The sequence below is a fragment of the Lepidochelys olivacea genome (assembly GCF_965140295.1).
Source record: "Lepidochelys olivacea isolate rLepOli2 genome assembly, chromosome: 3".
Classification (NCBI taxonomy): domain Eukaryota; kingdom Metazoa; phylum Chordata; order Testudines; family Cheloniidae; genus Lepidochelys; species Lepidochelys olivacea.
Window position 1 is genome coordinate 46,610,610 of NC_140413.1, and position 21,050 is coordinate 46,631,659.

Here is a 21,050-nt window from a genome sequence, read left to right on the forward strand (position 1 = left end):
TGGCAAGTTCCCAGCACAGAAAAGTGCTTTGTTTTTGTCCCCCAACATTAATCAATAGCAATAACACAGAAGTTATTTGTTACTTTCCCTATCAGGATAATAAATTAATCTCTGTGTTTGTTCTCTCTCTCTCTGTCTCCTCTTAATTTCTTCAAATTGCATTGTTGTGAATTAAATTTAGTCTGTAATTTCCTTCACGACTGAAGATTGTTAATATGAAATTCATTACTGTTGTCAGTGTAACCATCTTTTCCAGCTATTTGCTAAAGTAATCAGTTTAAAATAATAGCAGAATGGCAGTTCACTGCTACTGTGTCAGGAAGTCTAACTATTTTAATAGCAAACATTTCCTCTTATGGGTTTTAATGTATATATCTAATAACATATCTTTGATATTTGTTACTTTGTTATTAGACATTGAGGTATTTCTGTCTCTTTCCTTTAATTAAATAAATTAAAACCCATAAGAGGAAATGTTTGCTATTAAAATAGTTAGACTTGCTGACACAGTGGCAGTGAACTGCCATTCTGCTAATTTTGAACTTGATTATTTTAACAAATAGCTGGAAAAGATTGTTACTTCAACGACATGGTCAATTTCATGCTAACAGTCTTCAGTCATGAAGGAAATTTAAGGGAACTAGCCACTGAGATTAACTTTAATTCACAGCAATGCAGTTTGAAGAGATTATAAAGGAGAGAGGGACATTTCATGCAGAGATGTATTTATTATCCTCAGGCTCATGGGAAACAGAACATGTCAATTATGCATTAAACCTGTTTGCAAACTATGGGCAAAGAAAGGAAACCCTGGAAATCATTTACCATAAATTTCTTGTATAACTACTAAGCACTCTGTCATGTTGCAGCCTGGATCCTTCCAGCAGAAATGCTACATGGAAAAAACTATTCAGATTATGCTAAATATTGATATTCTTCAAAGGCCTAAATCAGATAAAAATGCACAATTAAAGCTAGGCAATTATTTCATTGTGAATAGAGCAGGACAGATAAATACAAAAAGTGATTATTTAATGTTTTCTTGAATAAACATTGCAGGCCAAATTCTCTGCTGCCATAACTCCAAGGTTCCAGTGGAGTTAGGCCAGCTGGCTGTGTGGGCCATTGAATTCATTCTGTCGTTATTTTTGGGCTCTGGAGTCTAGACTCAGTCTGCTGCAGGTTTTTGTATGTACTCTGATGGATTTCAGGCTATTTTCTCTTTCTCAGATTAGTAACCTATAGATTCCAGAGAAGCTGGGAACAGAAATATTATGTAAGTGCCAACAATAGCCATCCTGTCCATTTCCTTCAAACGTTCAGAGATCTGGAACGTCTGCCAGGAAAGTACAGCAAAATAAGGAAATATAAATAAGTTAATTAAATTCACTTGCCTAGAAATGGTGTGTCTTATTTTATGTATGCCCTGCTCCCATTTCTTCACCCTTTCCCCCTCTCCTTCTATGTCTTACCATTCTGTCCATCTCATTATTTTATTTCTGTAGTATTTCTTGATTTTCACTCTTTTTCTTTCTTTTACTCTGAAAAGCAACATCTCACTTCCTCTTATTATTGCCTTTTTTTTGTAGTCACCCCCATTATTTTGAATGAACAATGAAAATAAAAAATAAAAGTTAGACAACATTTGATTTTCCTTTTCCAGGATCAGTTTGAAGTATGAATCTTGATTCAGGAAAACACTCAAGCATCTACTTATCTAGAGGGCCCTGTTTAAGTCTCATCAGCTTCAATTAAACTGAAGCAAAAGTGCCTAAAGTTAAGCAGGTGATTATGTTCTTTCCTGAATGGAGATGCTTTCCTGATTTATGGTTTTAGATTTATGGTATGTAATATTTGTCCCCTGTTTAGCCTTCCTATCTGGCACTTCACTTTTTTTTAAACCTTTTTTTGACTTATTCAGCTGGAAAAAATGCAAAACAGAAAAGTGTGTTTAACGTTTATTGAAAGAACAGTTAAAAAAAAAAGTGTACAAAGTGGGTTACTTTCCATTTCCATGCTTTTTTACCTTCTTCCTTTTCTGGTTGAGGTGGGGTGGAAGGTGAATAAAAAAACAAGGAGAGCAAGAGCAGGAGGGGAAACCTGCTGAAAATCTAGAAGCCAAAAATGGAAAGCTGAAATCTTTGTTTCCAAAATCTAAACTGAAGCCACATTTTAACTCAAATAGAAATGAAATGAAAATATTCATTTTAAAATGTGTTTTGAAAAATAAATGAAGTGAAATTCTTCACGGTGTTTTGAAAATTCCCATGGAAAACCCATTTTTCAATTGGAAAACAGATTTTTCCAATGAAAAACATTGGGCATCTGACCAGCTCTGTTTATCATGTATCTTTGAGTCTGTTGCTAGTATAACTTAGCCTGATTTGCATGATTGTGGTTGTATTCAAGATCCTGTGTCTGTTTGCAAGTCTGAGTGAATCAACAGGAAAAACAGATTCCAAGGAGAGACTGCTGAATTGGAATTAATTTGCAAACTGGACACAATTAATTTAGGCTTGAATAAAGACTGGGAGTGGATGGGTCATTACACAAAGTAAACTATTTCCCCGTGTTTATTCCCCCCCTTCCACCTCCCACTGTTCCTCAGATGTTCTTGTCAACTGCCGGAAATGGCCCACCTTGATTATCACTGCAAACGGTGTCCCCCCGGCCCCGCTCTCCTGCTGGTAATAGCTCACCTTAAGTGATCACTCTCCTTACAGTCTGTATGGTAACACCCATTGTTTCATGTTCTCTGTGTATATAAATCTCCCCACTGTATTTTCCACTGAATGCATCCAATGAAGTGAGCCGTAGCTCACGAAAGCTTATGCTCAACTAAATTTGTTAGCCTCAGAGGTGCCACAAGTACTCCTTTTCTTTTTGCAAATACAGACTAACACGGCTGCTACTCTGAAACCTGTCAACAGGAAGTGTGGCACTGCATACTGTCCTATGCAATATGTGACTCCTTGAAACTTCCTGTACAAGCCTGAGGCTGTACAACATAGGAAGAAATTCTAATTGGAGGTTGACACAATCTAATTTTTAACAAAATTAAAATATGTTGAATTCAACAAGCGTCAATATAATGGCCTCCTTCAAAGAAGAAAACTGCATTGAATGGACATCATGGAGTAGTTGGAGGATGCTGTCTAGTCCATAACTCAAACATCTTGCACAAACCTCTTAAATTTAATTTTTCAAATATAATTTTATCTTTCTATTATTTTTGATGGTTAATTCCATCATGTATTTAAGTTAAGCAGGCCTTCAAAAGTGTTTTAGTCCAGTTTTACACCAAAACAATGGCGATACCAGTGGTATACCAGTGGCAAATCTGGCCCAGGGAATCTGAGCTGGGCTATATTCAATATCAAAAGGATGCCATAGTATAATGCACCAGTCCTTGTATTCATACTTCTTGCTTGCATTCCCACTTTGGAAGTATGCGCATACATGATTGTGAGCTTAGTTGTACAAAATGTTTTTAAATTTTTTTTTAAATTTCTATAAATGTTGACTCTGTGTGTACTTGGTATTCTCTCTCTACTTTGTTGAACCTTTAAAATTATTAGTCTGAAAACTAACTAATAACCCCTATTAAATATTAATGTTACCTCCATTTCTGATCATACAATATATCTGATATCAAGTGTCAAACAACTACATTACAAGTGGGAGATTACAAGGGAAAGCATTAGCAACTGTGTCAGGTAGCAAGGGTGCTGCAGTACCTTCACTTCTAACTAGAGTTGGAAGGGTAAAGAACAGTCACAGATCCATAAAAAATCCTTGTGTGTTTTTAAAAGAGGATTTGAAAGGCTGCCTGCAGCAGATTGCAGTGAAGAGCGAGGTGCTCTAAAGATTGTGATGGATGGTGTCAGCTTTACAAAGCTCACTCAATGGCTAGCTAATATGATGGATGCCCCAGCTTGAGCGAAGGTGATCGTAAATACCATCATAAATATTTGCTCAGGAAAGTCCCTGATGATAAGAGTCTTTCTGTAAGTTTCTATAAATCATTTTACACATTTATCCTTTCACTCCTTGAAATGTTATTCAAGGAGATGGTGGAACAAAGAAGAGCTAAGGAAATGCAATCTGCAGGGATGATAACGCACTCGTTCTGAAAAGTACCAGCAGTCTTTGGTGTGGAGATTACAGACCAGACTGCATTCTAGTCACCAGATCCTGAAAACAAATATGCGCATGCTTAACTTTATGCACACGAGTAGTCCCAGAATCAACAGGATAGTTTGCATGTATCCCTGTTCGCAGGAGCAAGGCCCAAGTATTCTATTGTTTGCAAACTAATTGCGGAGCTGCCTATCTGATAATTGCATCTCTGATTCATGAAGACCAAGGGCCAGATTGAAGCGCAGGCCACCCACTGGGGAAAGGCAGAGGCAAGGCAAGGCTGTAAGAAGCGTTGTGGCTCCTTGAAGCAAAATACCACCCAGAGCTCCCTATGAAAAGGAGTATCTAGCATTCACTCCTCCACAGGAGCCCTACAGGTCATGTGCCTTGTTCTTCCACGCATTGCCAATCAGCCTTGCTCGCTGAGGCTGGGGCTCAGGCTCTCTCTTTCCCACATCCCTTCGTAACCTGCATCTGGAAGCAAAGAGCAATTCTAGAATGTATAGCACATTCACATGAGTTTGTGAACAAAAGGGCCCAGTTTTGACTTGTGAGGTCATATTGTTCATAAGCATTGAGGTGACTGCCATGTGGTCAGTGTATTTACCTTATGAAGATTTTAAAACATTGCTCATTTAGAATTAGATCTGGAGAAATATAAAATTGTTCTTGACTGTGTCTTAGAGAATAAGGCTCTTATCCTAAACTGTAAACCAAACTCCAGTGGGCTATGGCTGTGTAAATAATCTGATTGCCTTGTGTAGGTGATTTTGGAGGCAGGTTTCTGATCATGAAATCAACATCTACTTAAATTGTTTTAGCTGAAAATCTGTGTTTAACATTTTTAACATCCCGTCAGCTACAAGGCTAGTTTTGCTTAAGTTATATGAATATTTTTCGTCTTTATGTCCTAAAATTGCTACTTGCTTTCAGATGCAAATTACAAAGGAGTATAATAAGTAGCACGTTGCTCAAATTTCTGTTTCGTTGTAAATGAGAAAACCACAGGGGAAAAAACCTCATAGATTGCTGCTATTATGCTACAGCATAATTCAATTCAGTTTAGTCCTGTATTATTATGTTGTCTGAAAATTAGATTAACTACTACAATCCTGAAGTCAGATTTTAGGGATAAACTCCATGAATTCCTTCCATGTTCTTCCATCAGGAGGATGGGGTTGTACCCCTTACCCACCCATGGAAGAATCAATGGAATCTGATCCACGGTTGTCCCCAGATCTGCTATGAGGTCCAGTAGAGGGGCCGTTTCCATCTCCTCTCATCAATCTCTGCTGGCAAGACTGCTTTATACCAGCTTCATTACAAGGGCTTCTTCTGCCAGCACTTGCCTACCAGGACCTTCTATTAAGGGGGATTTCATTGATTGGAGGGGACTGTGGGAAGTCTTGTGCTGTCTTTTAGGTGGAATTCCCATTATGTGCTGAGGCAAAAACTGAACAGCCCCACCCTCTTGACCCCAGCCTGCACTATTCCTTCACAGTCTTTGTGTAGTACCCCAAACAGGCAGGAAAGGATGAGAAGGAGGTGGGGCCATGGCTTACCCTGACACCTTCCCATATACCTATAGGCCTGTGGGACTGGATGGCTCTGATGTGGAGGTGAGGGAGGAAGTATATTGTAATCTCTATTTGCCTGGGACACTCTTGGAAGCAGAATTCATCCCCAAACTCATCCATGGTTGGCATTGGCTCCATACCAACTTTTACTCTAGGAAGTGTGTCATTTGCACATATTAATGGTGTGGCAAAAACAATGAAGCAAGTTTGGGTTTTCTTCTATTTCCTGAATTATTTTCACAGGTAAACCAATTGGGTGTGTTGATTTTAGTTACAACGTAATTGTTTCAAGAGACACCTGTGATAAATGACTGTGGTTTCATTAATCTGCCAGCTCTATTTCTATGTCATTTGCTACAGTTAAAGGTGCCTTGTTTCAAAAACAACTGTTTAAATTTGTGGTCCGTTCATAAGCAAAAGGTTTTTTGGCCATAGCTTGTGTTCAGGCTGGTGTAAATCTGCTGAACGCAGTAGAGTTATACAGTGGCACATGCAGACTAGTGGAGTGCTGATGCAGGAGAATTATGGAACATCAAACTGTGGGCCAAACTCACCACTGAGATACCCACAATGCAACTGTACCGATTCAATATGGTGGCACTAGGTGTGAGCCAGACAACGTTTTGTCCTTTATGAATATACTTTCTCAGATTTGATTAGAAAATACATATATTGCTAGGACACAAAACCCATCCATCAGTAAAGCTAGTGAAATAAGCATAAGGCATGAGGATGTATATTGGATCAGTCATAAGAATTAAACAGACTCTTTCTTCTTTGGTAAAAATAATCTCCATCAAGATTAAAAGCTACATTCATTATGTATCTTGTAGGTCCCCTCTGGAGAATCCGGAACCAAACCTTTGACCTTCACATTTGTTCCATCTATCGGACGACTTCCGACTCACTTTCAGGTTGTAGATGTCTGTAAGCTGCTTGTGAGAACTTCAGAGGAGCCAAACAATGAAAGCAGTCAAGAAATTATAAATAGGGTAGGATTTTATATTGACATAGTTTTACATTTACTTGAAAGGTATGGAAAAGTCTTCCTGACTGTCACTGAACTGGTATTGTTCCTCCTTAACCTCTTCCCTGTTGGAGTTTGAGTGTAAATTCCAGGACCATCAGAGAAGCAGCCATGCAATATACATAGAAACATGGGAGTTGCTATAATGGAGCAGACTGATGGTCTGCCTAATAAGGTATTTTGCCTTTGGTGGAGTTTATACCTGAAGTAAACCACTCCCCATCTCCATAATGTGTTCTGCCAATTATGTAATGATATATCATGATGATGTGATGAGGGTGGAAAGGGGACATGAATAGGTACATTCGAATTATCATAGTGGAATACACCAATAGTAAGTCACAGAATCCTGCCTTCAGCAATGGCCACCGTTGGATGCTCCACATGAAGGTGCCAGTCCCCATAATTATTCTAATTCTGCAAAAATACTGCAGTAAAATTAAAGTTTCTTCTGTTTTGAAACTGCCTATGTTAAGATGGGTGCTCTACACTTGAAATGGGGAGTACCACAGGACGCAGGTATCCTTTGCTAACTGGGACAGTCTGAAGTGCAACTGCTGAACAGCACAGAGGACATGTCTTACTGACTTCAGCAGGTGAGCACCTTATCTCCTGCAGACCAATATCCTGTGTAACTTTTGGATTTAGGTAGTATAACTACAAATGTTCCTCTTGATCATATATAAATAATTTTTAAAAATGCTGCTAAACCATTTGCCTTGGTGATTTCCTGTGATAGTGAATTCCCTAGGCTCACATTACGCTGCATAGAGAAATATTTCCTTTGCTTTTCATTTATTCTTGTGTTATTTGAAAGCATAAAGGTGATCCTCTGATTAATTTCCACACTCCTTTTGGTCTTGTCCCTTCAAGTCCTTTTATGCTACATTGCTGGGAATGCAATTTGGTGGCACTCCAGTTCAAGTAAACATAAGCTACACATGGGGGCAAGTAGTGTGCAGCACTAGGAATAGTTCCTGAACTGAATGGAAGTCTCAAGCACCTTGAACATCTTCTCCCCAGGGCACAGCATTACAAAAACGGTTGAATGTGGGCAGAGAATGGGCGTGTCTGAGGAAAGTTGAGTTTAAATGTAATCCTCATTTTGCAAATAGTCACTTAGTTACTTGCTCCTTCCTTTGACCGTGTCTTGCTCCTTCCTTTGACCGTGTAGCTGCTACTTGCAGCAGAAGTGCCAGAAACTCCCTAGAACTGGGAGGCCACCGGCACCTGAACCATGCCCCCACACATGCTCTGCCCCTTCTCCTGAAGTCCCACCTTCACCCCACCTGTTTTCCCAAGGCCTGACCTTGCTCCACCCCTTCCTCCCCAAGGTCCCATCCTTGCTCTGCCTCTTCCTCTGAGGCTCCCACTTTTAAAAGTGATGGGGCTATGGCTCCATGACCTCCTCCCCTCATCCTGCCCCATTTCAGCACCCCTGACTAGCAGTGCTCTCAGGAAGCAGAATCAGGTTTTCCTGAGTTCTGTGTCCATCCATCACATTTCAGTATGCTCTAATGCAGGCAGTACTCACGTACGCTGAGCAGCAGTAGGACCTTCATACCCCCTTTTATTCTCCTTTCCAAACTGAGCATGGCCAAAATTTTCACAAGCGAGTCACCCAAACTCAAATTTAGATATCAAAATAAGTGGTCTGATTTTCGAAATAACTTATTTCCCTGTAACTCCCATTGCAGCCAATGGGAATCTAATTCTGTAGTATGCCCCTTACAGAGCATGCATATGTAAGCCCTACTGGTGATTTATTTCATACATCCATTCATCTGCCTGATCCCTTCTGCTAGGCCAGGGAAACAAAATACAGCAATCATTTCAAATATTGGATGACTCAGCAATGCATAAGACATATGCAAAGGATAACACTACTGCAGCACTTGCCGGGATAAATACTAGAAACTGAAAAAGCAGAATATTATCTGCTGTAAAAAGAACAATTGTGCTTTGTGCTAAAATGCTTACCCTTAAATGTACAGTAAAGCTTCCTGACCTCACATTCTTTTGTTTCCTCTTTCCAAAGAATGCCCTGGATTCAGGTCCTTTGTTCCTTTGTTGCCATGTATGGGTTTTGCCCCAAATTTCTCTGTCAGATAGTTGTGAGTGGTATTGTCTGCTCTTGTGGATCCCACAGTCAGAATTCTACCCCCATCATGTCTGCTTTAGGCTGGCCTCACAGCTCATTCTGCTTGACTGCACCCCATCCTCCCTCCCAATTGCAATGTTATTCCCAACATCAAATCCAATCTATTGTGTTGACTTGAGTCTCCCATTTCTGTGTTATGTAGCTAGAAAGGCGACAAGTGTCTCCCTTTATAACAGAGTTAATGTATGGGCCAGTGTGTTGGTGGGAGGGAAGGTGCCGGGAGTGGGAAAGCATGCTAGTGGAACAATGGAACAGGCAACTTCTGTTCTCTCGGACTCACCCAGCCTAGGCTGGAGCCTGAGATCTTGGCTTATCTTCTGGGAGATTGGTATCATAGTGCCAGCTAGTGCTGCAAGCTAAAGGTTCCTTCTGTTTTTATGGAGAAACAAATAATATTCAGCTAAAATAGAATTTATTTTAATGTGTTTTGCAGTCTACCATAGTCTCTGATGACCTGGCCTTAAAAAGTGGAATCAGGCAAGACAGTGAATCCACCTATCACGCAGGCAGCAGCCAAAAGATTTTCCAGCCAAAAGAGTATAAGATGAGCAAAGGAGACATGCAGGAGGGTGACCTTTTCAAGGCTGAGTTTGTCTTTATTACGGACTCTGATGAAGGAGATGAAGAGACCGTTTCCAGAAACAGTGTTCAGCAGCCTTCTGTAGGTCATGGTATTGGGCATGCGAGATGTCAGCTATTGGCCACCTCCCACATTTCTTCTGGTGGTGAGTCAAGCAAACCTCATGGTGACCTGAACGTTCCTGAGACACAATGTGCTGCGCTGTCAGTTAGTGCTACCCGTTCCCCCAAACAACGCCAGGTAAGTTATTATTTTAACTCTCCTGTGTGGGTGGGGTGTGCATGTCAACTTTCACTTGCCATCTCTTTTGCGATGTGGTCATCCAGTTCAGCTCAGGATGGATGTTGATTACTGGCTGCTTTTTGTGGATTATTAGTAATTTCTCTCTTTTGCCACAGTCAATAGTTCTACATTTCTACCTAAAAGTGGGTATGTGTCTCACAGTAGAGAGGGTGTATAAAGGGAGCTGTTAACAGAGGTGGAGGTGAGTAGCTGGTGCAGATCTGTTAATCTTTTTCTTCTTGCTTCTCTGATCTACTCATCACAACACAACCTAAAGGTGTAGGACTAGATTCTCAATTTGTGAAAATTGGCATAGCTCCATTGAAATCAATGGATCTTGGAGTTAAACTGATTTAGCACTGAGGGCCTGTATGTGAATTTTCCCTTCTCTGAAACTTATGCAGTCATTGACGTCTGCGCAAAGAGGGTATAAAATGCTTCTGTTCTAAATTAGTGTCATTTTTCATTGTCTTTGCACGGGTGTAAACGACAACTCAAGGTGCAAGGCCCATTCTGTGGGCTTGTCTTCACTGCAACAGTTAGTACACTTGAGTTACTGCACTTAACTAACTCAGGTGAGAGTGAGCCCACTTCAAAACCACACTTGGAGTTACAAATAGTGATTGGATTAGCAGCACAGAGTGACTGGATTAACAGAATGATTAGAGTGGATTAGCTGCTGATGAATTGCTGTAATTTGAGCTGCAACGCACCCTTCCCCCTGCTCCCCTTCTCCCCCCCACCACCACCATTGGCCAGGGAATTTGAGTTCAAAGCACCACTTAACTGAAGCTACAGATTTTGTGTGGATGGGAGTTGAGTTAAGGGTAACCCTTGAATTATAACTCAAGATAACTACTCTGTTATCCTATACATGGCACATGGTTTTATATTAGGCAAAATTTAGGACTCTAAAGAAAAAAATAACTAATGGTGTTCAGAGTTTATTTTATTTGGAGATGGATGAATTTGAACCAGAGGGTAAATAAATTGTGCATACATTCAGAAACTTGACTTCTGATGTTTCTGGAAGGAGCACAGATTGTCTCCAGGGAACTGTAGAGGGGGAAATAATTTTCTCTTTTTTTAAAACATAATTGGCCAGATCCTCAATTGGTGTAAATTGATGTAAATCCCTTCACTTCAATAGAGCTGTGCTAGTCCGAAAATCCAGCCCTTTGGTGCTTCTAAAGAGAAAATAAGCCCTGTTGCTTTCTCTAACAAAATGAATAATTCTTGATGTCCAAGGCTCAACTCCTGATGTCCTTATTCAGTTTTTACTCAAATTCCCAGTGATCTCAGTGTTCTCATGTGACTTTATGACTGAGTAAAACCGAAAAGAAAGGAGCTTAGGATATAATCCTTCACGAGGAATTATTCATTGGGCTGTGCTCAGTCCCAGTGAAGTCAATGGAAGTATGATGGCATATACAAACCCCACATGGGGCAGCACAGGGCTAAGGAATTAATGTGGGTTTAGGCAGCTTTGGCCCACGACATATGTGAGAGATGTCAGTATTGGAGAGAGGAGCTTAAAAGGGAGAAGACCAGCTCAGTTCGTGGCACATGAGTCAGGAGAGCAGATCTCCAGTCCTCAGGTCTTGGAGCAAGGATTGGATAAAGGCAAGAAGTCCTCAGCTGAGCACTGCCTGGAGACCCCTCCCTGAAGGAAGCACGGTTCTGTTGTGGATCCACCTGTGATAAGACTATTGTTTTATACTACTGGTGACCTTAGTTTGGCCCACAGCTTTGCAGAAGCATTCTGGATGAGAGCTTTACCACATCTGTGGGATGACTTGTTGGTGTGGGTTTGTTGACAACCACCAAGAGGGTGGACTATCTGAGGCTCAGTCTGAGGACAGAGCCTCGTGAGACTTGACTGGCATACAGGAACACCTGGACACTGCAGAGCAGAGGCCTGGGTGAGTGGTAGGGCCTGGTTCAAGGCCTAGGGGGTGCCCTGGGATAGGAACCCTGCTGATAGGAAGTGTTGCCTGTGTAAGAAACAAAAGAATTGGTCCTTGATGAGGCAGCTTACAAGAAATGAAGATGAAAATTTACTTGTGGTACTTTCAGTCCACACAGATCATGGAAGGGTTAGGAATTTTCTCCAGTAGCAGCTATCAAATATATGGCAAAGTTTTTATAAGTGAAACAGAGAGTAATATACATGCCATAGTTTCTTAATGAGTTTTTGATGGTCTGACAAGCAATAGGAGACTTGATTGGCAGTGTAGGAAAAAAAATGTAGCCTCTGGCCTTCTGTGCAGAGTTTGGAAGAATTCAGATAAAGACTGTTCAACTGTATTAATCCTATACCTGAGTGTATACAGGGTAAATGTTTATTATACCTGATGTGTATGCCTCAAGTGTATACCTTTCAGGTCATTGTTCTAAAGACACATGGCTGACAGATCAACAACTTTATGTACTCTTCCCATCTTCTTTATTGTCTAAATAATATCTGTTACCCTGTATGTGATAAATAGAATACATTTTGACTAAGCTGCTTTTTTCTGGTGTTCAAAGTCCATCTCTACTGAGCTCCTCTCAATATTTCTATGGTAACTCGCTTGCTTTTAGTGGTTTAGTATTTAGTGTAGTGATTAACCCTAAAATGAAGGGAAATTATGAAAATTTAAAATGGCTACGTTACTTATACCGGGTGTAGTGGCACGCGCCTGTAATTCCAACTACTTGAGAGGCTAAGGCTGGCAGATCGCTGGAGCCCAGGGGTTCTGGGCTGTGATATGCTATGCCGATCACGTGTCCGGTGCCACTGACAGCCTGGCCAATGGGTGGCTGAAGGACTGGCTAACAACTCAAACGATGCACTGTGATCAGCGCTCTCTCTAGGAGGACTGATTGGACAAGGTGATATTACTTATCTGCTAGTAAATTTACTGGTATTATTCACAGAGGTGTCTCTTACATAGGCGTCTACATTGTAAAATGATCTCGGTTACAAAATCAACATTATGGTCAACTTTGGTGATTGTACATATACTACAACATTTGTTTAAAAGAATCACTAACATCTTCATTTCCTGTCGGTGGGGGAAGGAGAACAATGACTGACACTGAAGTAAACAGATGTTCCAAACACCCTTAACTTGCTTGACCATTGCTGCAAAAAAAATTAATGTCATATTCAAAGTATGAAAAGCAGTTCAGTATTTCAAATTTAATAACTTACTAGTTATCACTTCTTCTGCTTCCCTCACTTCTTGTAAGCCTGAAGTGGTTGTTGAAGTAGCCGGGAATCATGAGGCAGGCAGTGATCATAAATCAGCCAGTTCTCTCCGTTTTCTCTTCTGTAATGCTCATGCTCCACCCACATGGCATAATGGAGCACCAGTTGCCCCAGAAGCGAGAAGCCACTAGATCAACTCATGTGTTAATGAATTACTAACCGATCAAATGTTTAGTGAATAGGGAGGAGCAAACAAATAATATTCCATGTTAAAACATGGCAGATGTGAGTTTAGATTCAGCTGATGAATGATGACAGATGCACATAAGGCTGCAGGGTGGCTCATCTTTTGTAGTTGTGTATGAGGGCATGGAGAGAACATTCCCTCATTTCCCCCTTGTGCCCTTACACAAACCCAGACACCTTGTGACTAGAGGGTATAGGTTCTCCCCAACCCCTTCTGCATCTGCCAGCAAAGCTGGTCATCCATAGATGGGAGTGAATGGTGCACCCTCTCTTTGTACAGGCTCTTGCTTTAGGCCATAATCTAGCCCTTATAAAACAAAATAAACTATAATAATCTGTAGTTTATCAGCATTCTGGATTCTGCTCTCATGGTATCTTTTGAGAGTCTGCTTTTCGTATTGGCTCCCACTTCACAGACACAATGAAATTTACAAGAACGCTCACTTTTTAAAGGAAATGTAAGAGTTTCAATATCAGATCTCTGTGTTTGTCTTTGGGTAACTTACCTACATGGAAATCCCAGGTTACAAGGCAGGATGTCCCAGATATTCTTTTTCTGACCCTGTTATGATGGGAGATTCCATGAAATAGCTAATAGGAAAGCTATCCATTAACACTTTAAAAACTCATTAACCTTTTGATGAATCCAGCCCAGTGTTTCATGTCCTTACTGATCATAAGCAGAAGTAGTAGAAAAAATACAGTCTGTTTACATATCTCTTACATGCCCCACACTGTATAGGTGCCCCACAGAAACAAACACCTAACATAAAAGATTAATTCTTATTATGGCATTGGATTTCAGGTTCGGTAGTCTTGCCAATAATTTTGCAAGGTCATAGTCTGTGTGTGTGTGTGTATGTATATATATACGTAGGTGTGTGTATTTAAAACCCAGTTATAAATATAATTATGAGAAATCTAAAAAACAAGGTGCCCATCAAAGAGTTCAGTGTTGCTTCAGCTAGATTGTAAGATCCTTGAAGTAGGGGACATACTGTTTTATGTTTGTAAACTGCCAAGTCCATTGCTCAATAGATGATAAAAATAGTAAGAAGCAATCAGAATGCCAGATACATTCTTCCCTCTGAACTGCCACTGAACAAATTCCTTAATATGGTGATAGCACAGTGCTGCAGGAGGTGCTGCATGAGACATTAAAAATGAGGACCTAACCACTTCTAGGACCTGATTCTTGTTTATACAAAGGCACTTCCTACAGCTTTGGCACTATAGAGAAGCATTGAAGTAGGAGCAAAGTACATCTACCCCCACTTTCAGGCCAGTGGTGTAAAGAGGCTATAATGAATCAGGCTCCTAATCTTTAAAGGTCCAAATATACTTTATGTGAGACAGCAGTTCTCCACCGGGGTCTGGGGCCCCCTGGGGGGCCTCAAGCAGGTTTCAGGGGGTCTGCCAAGCAGGGCCGGTGTTAGACTCGCTGGGGCCCAGGGCAGAAAGCCAAAGCCGGGAGGTGCAGTGCTAAAGCCTGGGGGCCCAAGCCCTGCCACTTGTGGGTGAAGCCAAAGTCTGAGCAACTTAGCTTAATGGGGCCCCCTGTGGCATGGGACCCCAGATAATTGCCCTGCTTGCTATTCCCTCCCCCACCCCAATGCTGGCCCTGGCTTTTATATGCATTGAAATAGTTGTTGTGGCACAGCTGGGCTGTGAAATTTTTATAGTGGGGGGGGGGGGGGAAGGGCAGGAGGCTCAGAAAGAAAAAGGTTGAGAACCCCTGCTGTAAGAAATGGGGTCTTAGTTCTAGCGTCCTGAGCAAATTCCATGTTCCTGCCGGTACTTGTATTCGCTCTTTCTGTTTCCTCGACAGATTCTGCTCTTCCTTGCAATCCCCATGTGTTGGTTGGCAGCTGATGCAGTCAACCTGAGATGAAGCTACATTTCAGTAGAGTGTGACTTGATCTATGTACACATTCACCACATCATCTATGTGGTCACCTTTTAAAAGTGAACAATAATTACCACACAGTGTCACAGTTTCTCCTGTACTTAACAAAGGAAATACAATACCTGTTAGAAATTGCTGACTTAGTTTTAACCATTAAGTTTTCATTTAATTATTTTCAGCAATATCAAGAGAAATAGAAATGGTGCTCACTGTATATCAAGGGCCTAGTCTCACTCCTATGGAAGCTAGTGGCAGTTGTTCCATTGACTTCAGTGGACGCAAGATCAGGCCAGAAGTTTTTTAAATGGTTCAGGACTGTCTGGAATAAAAGATGTTCGATCACCCTCCGATAATATTATTATTTAGAAGTATTTGTTAAAATTTGAAAGTAGATGAGTAATGTGTAGAAATTGTTTGTTATAAAAACTGAACAAGAACCTGCAAACCTCCTCCTCCTTATTTGTCTGATACAAATGTAATACAGCAGTAGTTATTCAAGTGTGGTATGCTGCAAAGACTAGTTTTTATTTTAGTTGCAAACCAAGCAACATATCAACTCGTTATCTGACAAATTCTAAACCATATGGACTAAATCTTGAAGTACTTACTCAGGAAAATCATTGCCTGACTAAGGACATCCATACATAGTCATATAAACTGTAGTGGGTTTCTACTGTATTTTCAGTGGAGGGAGATATCTTTCATATGTAATTATGACATTATAAGAGGTAATCCTTTTGATGACAGACGGTTTGAATTCTATCACCCTTATTCACATTGTGTAGGACCTTATTTCATGAGGAACAGAATTGGACACTAAATATATTATAGATATTTAGGGCCACATTCTGCTCTCACACCAATGTAACTATTGTTGTGATCAGTGATCATATATATGTGTGTGTGTGTGTGGTTGAGGACCATAACTTCTAGTTGCATCATATGCTTACTGACAGCATGATTACTTCAGTTTTTGCTTAAATGGGAAACACAATAGCCTGGAACCTAAAGAAGTGGTAACTTGTTTATGTAAGCAAAACAAAATCTCCATCAAAATAATTTAAGTGCACAAGTTGTTTGTTCTGAATCCTGTCTCATTAGAAAGCAGCCCACCAGGCTGTGTTACTGACAGTTAAGATACCCTGGTGCTGTTAGCCCACAATATAGTACTAATATAAATACTTTATGCATGATCATGCAACCAATATGTAAGATTTTAACAGTTTCCCTCATCTCACTCTATTTTAACACTTCTCTTTCTTTTTTTCCCAGTTAACTTCTCCTTCTACTTTTGATCATCTTTCTCATAAACCACCTGCTGCCTGCTTAATTTCTCCAACTAAACTGAAAGTAGAATGTGAGATTGTTAACCCGAAACAAGCCTCTTCTCTGGAAGAATCCTATAACAAGTGGCAGTCTGCAGCTAGGTCTTCTAAACAAGATTCATCTACGTGTTTTCAGGCTACTGCTCACAGTTCACCTCTTTACATGTCCCAGAGATCCCCATCTGTATTAAACAGCCCTTCTTCCAGTACTCAATTCTCCAATAACCTTCAAATGCCAAATATTGCTATGCCTAACTATGTTTACAATACGTCTGAATTCACAGCATCATCAGATCCAAGCAAGAGTCCAACTCCAGTTTCATATTTTCCCAATTCAGCGGGAATGCCAGGTTCTCCAGATCAGTCTGTATCTCCCTGTTCTTCTAAGAAATTTAACACATTTTTTGCCACCCCTGTCCATATCACAGCACATTCATTATCACCTAGTCCTAAACCACTGTCCTCCCCATTTTATGGTTCCTCCTCAACCATATGTAGTGTAAATGAGCCTTGTAGCAGGATGTCATCTAGTGGAAATCTGCTGAAGTCAGGAATTAGATCCCCTCTGCCAACCAGACTCTCCCTTTTAACTGCTATTCTGAAGTCAGGCCCATCTCAGCAAAGACCACTCTCCCCTGCATCCTGTCCCCCTACCTTTTCTCCTAACTCCCTTCGCTCCTCAACATGCACAGTAGATCAAAAGTTTAAAACAAGTCCCCCTACTCCTAAGAAATCTGCCTCAAGCTTTTCTATTAAGTCAAACTCTCCAAGCCAAGAGGAACATTGGCCTTCGCTATTGTCTCACTCACCCATTCATGTGCCTTTGTCCTCAAAGCCCATTTCTACTCCTCGGGCTAGATCCCTTTCCCCTAAAAAGCACCTTCATGCCAGAACACTTTCTCCTGACTCATTATATCCTCTGTCATCCACCATTTCTCCCTATAGGAAAACAGTTGTGTCTCCCCTGTTACAACCCAAATCACCGTCAGTGCCGCCCCCTGTCCCGAGACACTCTTCTTCCCTTCACCCTGCACTTTCTCCTACAAAACCATTGCCTTACCCTGTCCACAAACCCCAAAGGCCTGAAAAGTCTAGGAGAGTCCACACCTACTCACCCACTTTCACTTGTAAATCATACCCTTTATCCTCTCCTGCCAATGAAAAAGGCATAGTCTCCCCTATCCTAGAAAAATGTTCCTCCTCTTCTCCAAATCTTATGCATCCAACCTATAAATCAAAAGCAGGTTCATCCCAGATATCTGCTCAGGAACTGAATCCTGTCTCCCCTACCCCTTCAAATGTCTCAACCCATTGGTCTTCGTCACCTGCTACTTCTACATCACCTATTTGCCCACCCTATAATATTCATTCCCACTCACCACAACTTAATTCCTCCTCACTACACCCAAAACATAGAGTTTATTCATCAGCTGCAAGACCTAAGCAGTTGCCCACTATATCAGTAACACCATGTAGATCTCCTGTCCCAGGCCAGTCACCTTGTACACCGTTGTCAAGATCCAGGGAGCTGAGTTCACCTAAGTCTTTTTCCCGGCCTCCTGATCATGAAAGCCTGAAACCCAAGGTACTTGTCTTGCATGCTTATTTTCTAATAGACCTTTGTCTTCATACAAAAATTTACATAGTAAAATTAAGCAACTGGGTAATTGTTTTAAAAGAGAAAAACTTACTGTATTAATGGTGTAAATACAAAATCATAACATCACATGTTACTAACAGCATGTTTTACATTATGGAAGCAGCCATGTCAAGAGTTTGTAGTGTAAAAAGATATTGTCAGTGGGTGGGAGAAGGAGCTGGTGGAGATTGACTTGTTGGCAGTTGTTTGGCAATAGATTTGATTATCTTTAATTGTTATAAAACTCAGGTAAAACAGTGCTGGATATAATATTAATAACTAAACATATTCTGTGCAAGTTAAGAGAGCAGATGTAAGTCAGCATAGTTCCCCATTGAAAACAATGGAAGTGCACTGATTTATATCAGCTGAGGTGAGGCAGAGAAAGAATCTATCTGTTCTCTCAGTTTTCACTTGTTGATCTCTGCTGCTGTTATGCCCAGTCCTGGCAGCCTGCTACAGTTTTGGCTAAAATCCCAACTCTTCTGCAGCTCTGTCCTAATCTTTTGCCTCATTCTGCTGTGTCCACGTGCTGAAGAAGAGCACTGTGTAGCTTGAAATCTTGTCTCTCTCACCAACAGAAGTTGGTCCAATGAAAGATATTCCCTCGATCCACTTGTCTCTCTGCTACACTATAGATACTTCACCTCTACTAACTTGGTTGGTAAAGTGCTGACTTGATTCTTGTGCTTCTGTGTTGTAAATTCTTAATGTTGTAAATTCTGTATTACGAAAAAAGAACCCACCCCAACTGCATTTGCTGCTTCAAATATGTCTGCCCTGCACTCTGCTGAATCAGCTCTGCCTCCTGCTCTTTGCCCTCCATAAGAAGAGGGGGAGAGTCCCAGCAGAGGGAGGACAAGCAGTAAAGGGAATTGCTGTAAGAAGATTTAGAAATCAGTGACTTTTAAAATGCTTGATGTGGAGTGCGGAGTAAGAAAGAAGGAATGGGAGGGGGGAAGAAAGGGAAAGTGTGTGGGCCAAAAAGGATGCAACAGATGTGTACATGTGAGAACTAAGGGAGCTAGAAAACACAAAAGAAAAGATGACAACAGAAGCAAATAGAGTTCATGGTTTTCTGTCCTCCTTAGCCAGGATTCTGCACTCTCCATTTTTCTTTATTTCTCTTCTTTCTTACCCCTCGGCTCTCCTCTTACAGCTGAAGTATAGTTACGATCTTCGGAATGATGTCATACTTTATCGAATTACTGTAATTATCAAATTACTGTAATATCTTTCACTGGACCAACTACTGTTTACTCTTGAGCTTTCATAGATTTCCTCTACAACTCACATTCTCTTGTGAGCAGAATACGATCTCTTTAATGTTCAAGTCAAACTTTCAAACTCAGGATATTTGAGTGTGATTGAAATTTGACTAGACAAGCTCAGCCATCCCTAAATTTGAGAGAGCTGCTATTCTGTGGAGTTTTACAGGCTTTAGAGATCTTGGTAAAGAAGTGTTTTATAAGCAAGGAGAGAATTAAGGCAAAGAATGTTAGACCCACTGCAAAGCTGGGTCTGACCTAGTTTTTGTCAAACAATAGGAGTGAGAGGCCATGAAGTCACTACTGACTTTACTCAAAAAATAGACAGCATTTTTATTGAAATTTGTCATTGCATGGTAGCTAAAAATATTTTTTCTGTACATTCTCATTTATATTTTGACATTGAAATATAAGTTTTCAACATGATCCCCATAATAATTATACTCCACTGTATCTGAGAGTGAGCAAGAGGCCCATCAGTTACACTCTGTGTGGCAAACCCTGCCCTCTCCTCCATGGGTACAAAGGGGATATATATAACTAGCATGGTATATTCCTTACAATCAGAAAGAAAAGAAAAGCAGAGCTGGCAACTGAATGTTTTAATTAGTATTTTGCATTAAAGTTGACATTTCCCCTCAGTAAAAATTAAATCTGGTCAATATGTTCTGTATAATTCCTGTCCTTTTTGTAGCAAGTCTTTGTTGAATTAACAGCAGCATAAATGGCTCATCACCCAAATCTGTCATGTTACATTAAGACACTTTTTCTGTAAACCAAACTCTGCTGATGAGAAAGCATTATTCCTTCGATTTTGTGGTACCAAAACAGTTTGGGCGGGAGTGTGGAAAGCATGTCAGCTAGTAAAGATTCATTTTAATAAATGAAAAACTAGCAGTGATGCAGCAATAAAGCTGAAAAATCAAGCACTCAAAAGTCAGCACATTCCAAAAGTTAAGGTTTTTCCTTCAGTGTTAACTCCGCCACGTTGTACATACTCAAATATACAGTTTGTTACACCATGCAGTAATAATCAGTCACTACAGTCTCTGTGCAGTACATAGTGCTAAAATCAAACAGATTGGGGAGAAAGAGACCTGTGGACTCCACATATTGCTGGTGTTGTCTCACCTCAAGCCTTACAAAGAAAGGAAGATTTGAGAGAGAGCGGTAACCAGCATCAACAAATGAGCAAAGGCCTACCAAACCAGTGAGCTTATGGAGCTCTTGGGCCAACTCAGTGAAAACAGGGGAGGGAAGTGTTGAATTGATACGGTCATCGACCATTAATTAATTCATAGATGTTAAAGCCAGAAGAGAACCTGTATAACACAGGCCATAGAATTTCATTCAGAGATTCCTGCACCAAGCCTGTAATTTGTGGCTGCAAAAGATCATTTCTTTTGGAAAAACATCCAATCTTGATTAGAGTTCAAGTGATGGAGCATCCACCATATCTCTGGGGAAGTTGGTCCAATGGTTAATTATTGGTAAATATTACTGATAAAAATTGTGCTGTATTTCTAGTTTGAATTTGACTAGCTTGAGCTAGTTATAATTGTCACAAGTTCTTGGACATGCTAAAGGCTGTTAGGAGCTTCTACCTGATGCAACTTGATCCAGGAAACCATGTTGTAACTGGATTGTGAACACTGTACCTCACCCACCTAGTCTCTGTGAGAAAAAGGGCAGAGAAAGGGGGAGAG

At 40.6% G+C, this 21,050-nt stretch overlaps 1 protein-coding gene and 1 long non-coding RNA gene across 2 annotated transcripts in view; one reads left to right on the forward strand and one right to left on the reverse strand.

The window, feature by feature from the left end:
• Positions 1-13,049, reverse strand: part of LOC311518581 — a 61,910-nt gene extending 48,861 nt beyond the window's left edge. The window contains exon 1 of the long non-coding RNA XR_014711036.1: positions 12,964-13,049. This is a non-coding gene — a long non-coding RNA (uncharacterized lncRNA). The remainder of the gene's footprint in view (positions 1-12,963) is intronic.
• MLIP (muscular LMNA interacting protein) overlaps positions 1-21,050 on the forward strand; it is a gene marked incomplete at its 5' end in the record, with an annotated part of 184,683 nt that overhangs the window by 71,313 nt on the left and 92,320 nt on the right. The window contains 3 exons of the mRNA XM_084624504.1: positions 6,551-6,709; positions 9,339-9,725; positions 16,385-18,022. Of these exons, the coding sequence (XP_084480630.1) occupies positions 6,551-6,709; positions 9,339-9,725; positions 16,385-18,022 (2,184 nt within the window). The remainder of the gene's footprint in view (positions 1-6,550; positions 6,710-9,338; positions 9,726-16,384; positions 18,023-21,050) is intronic.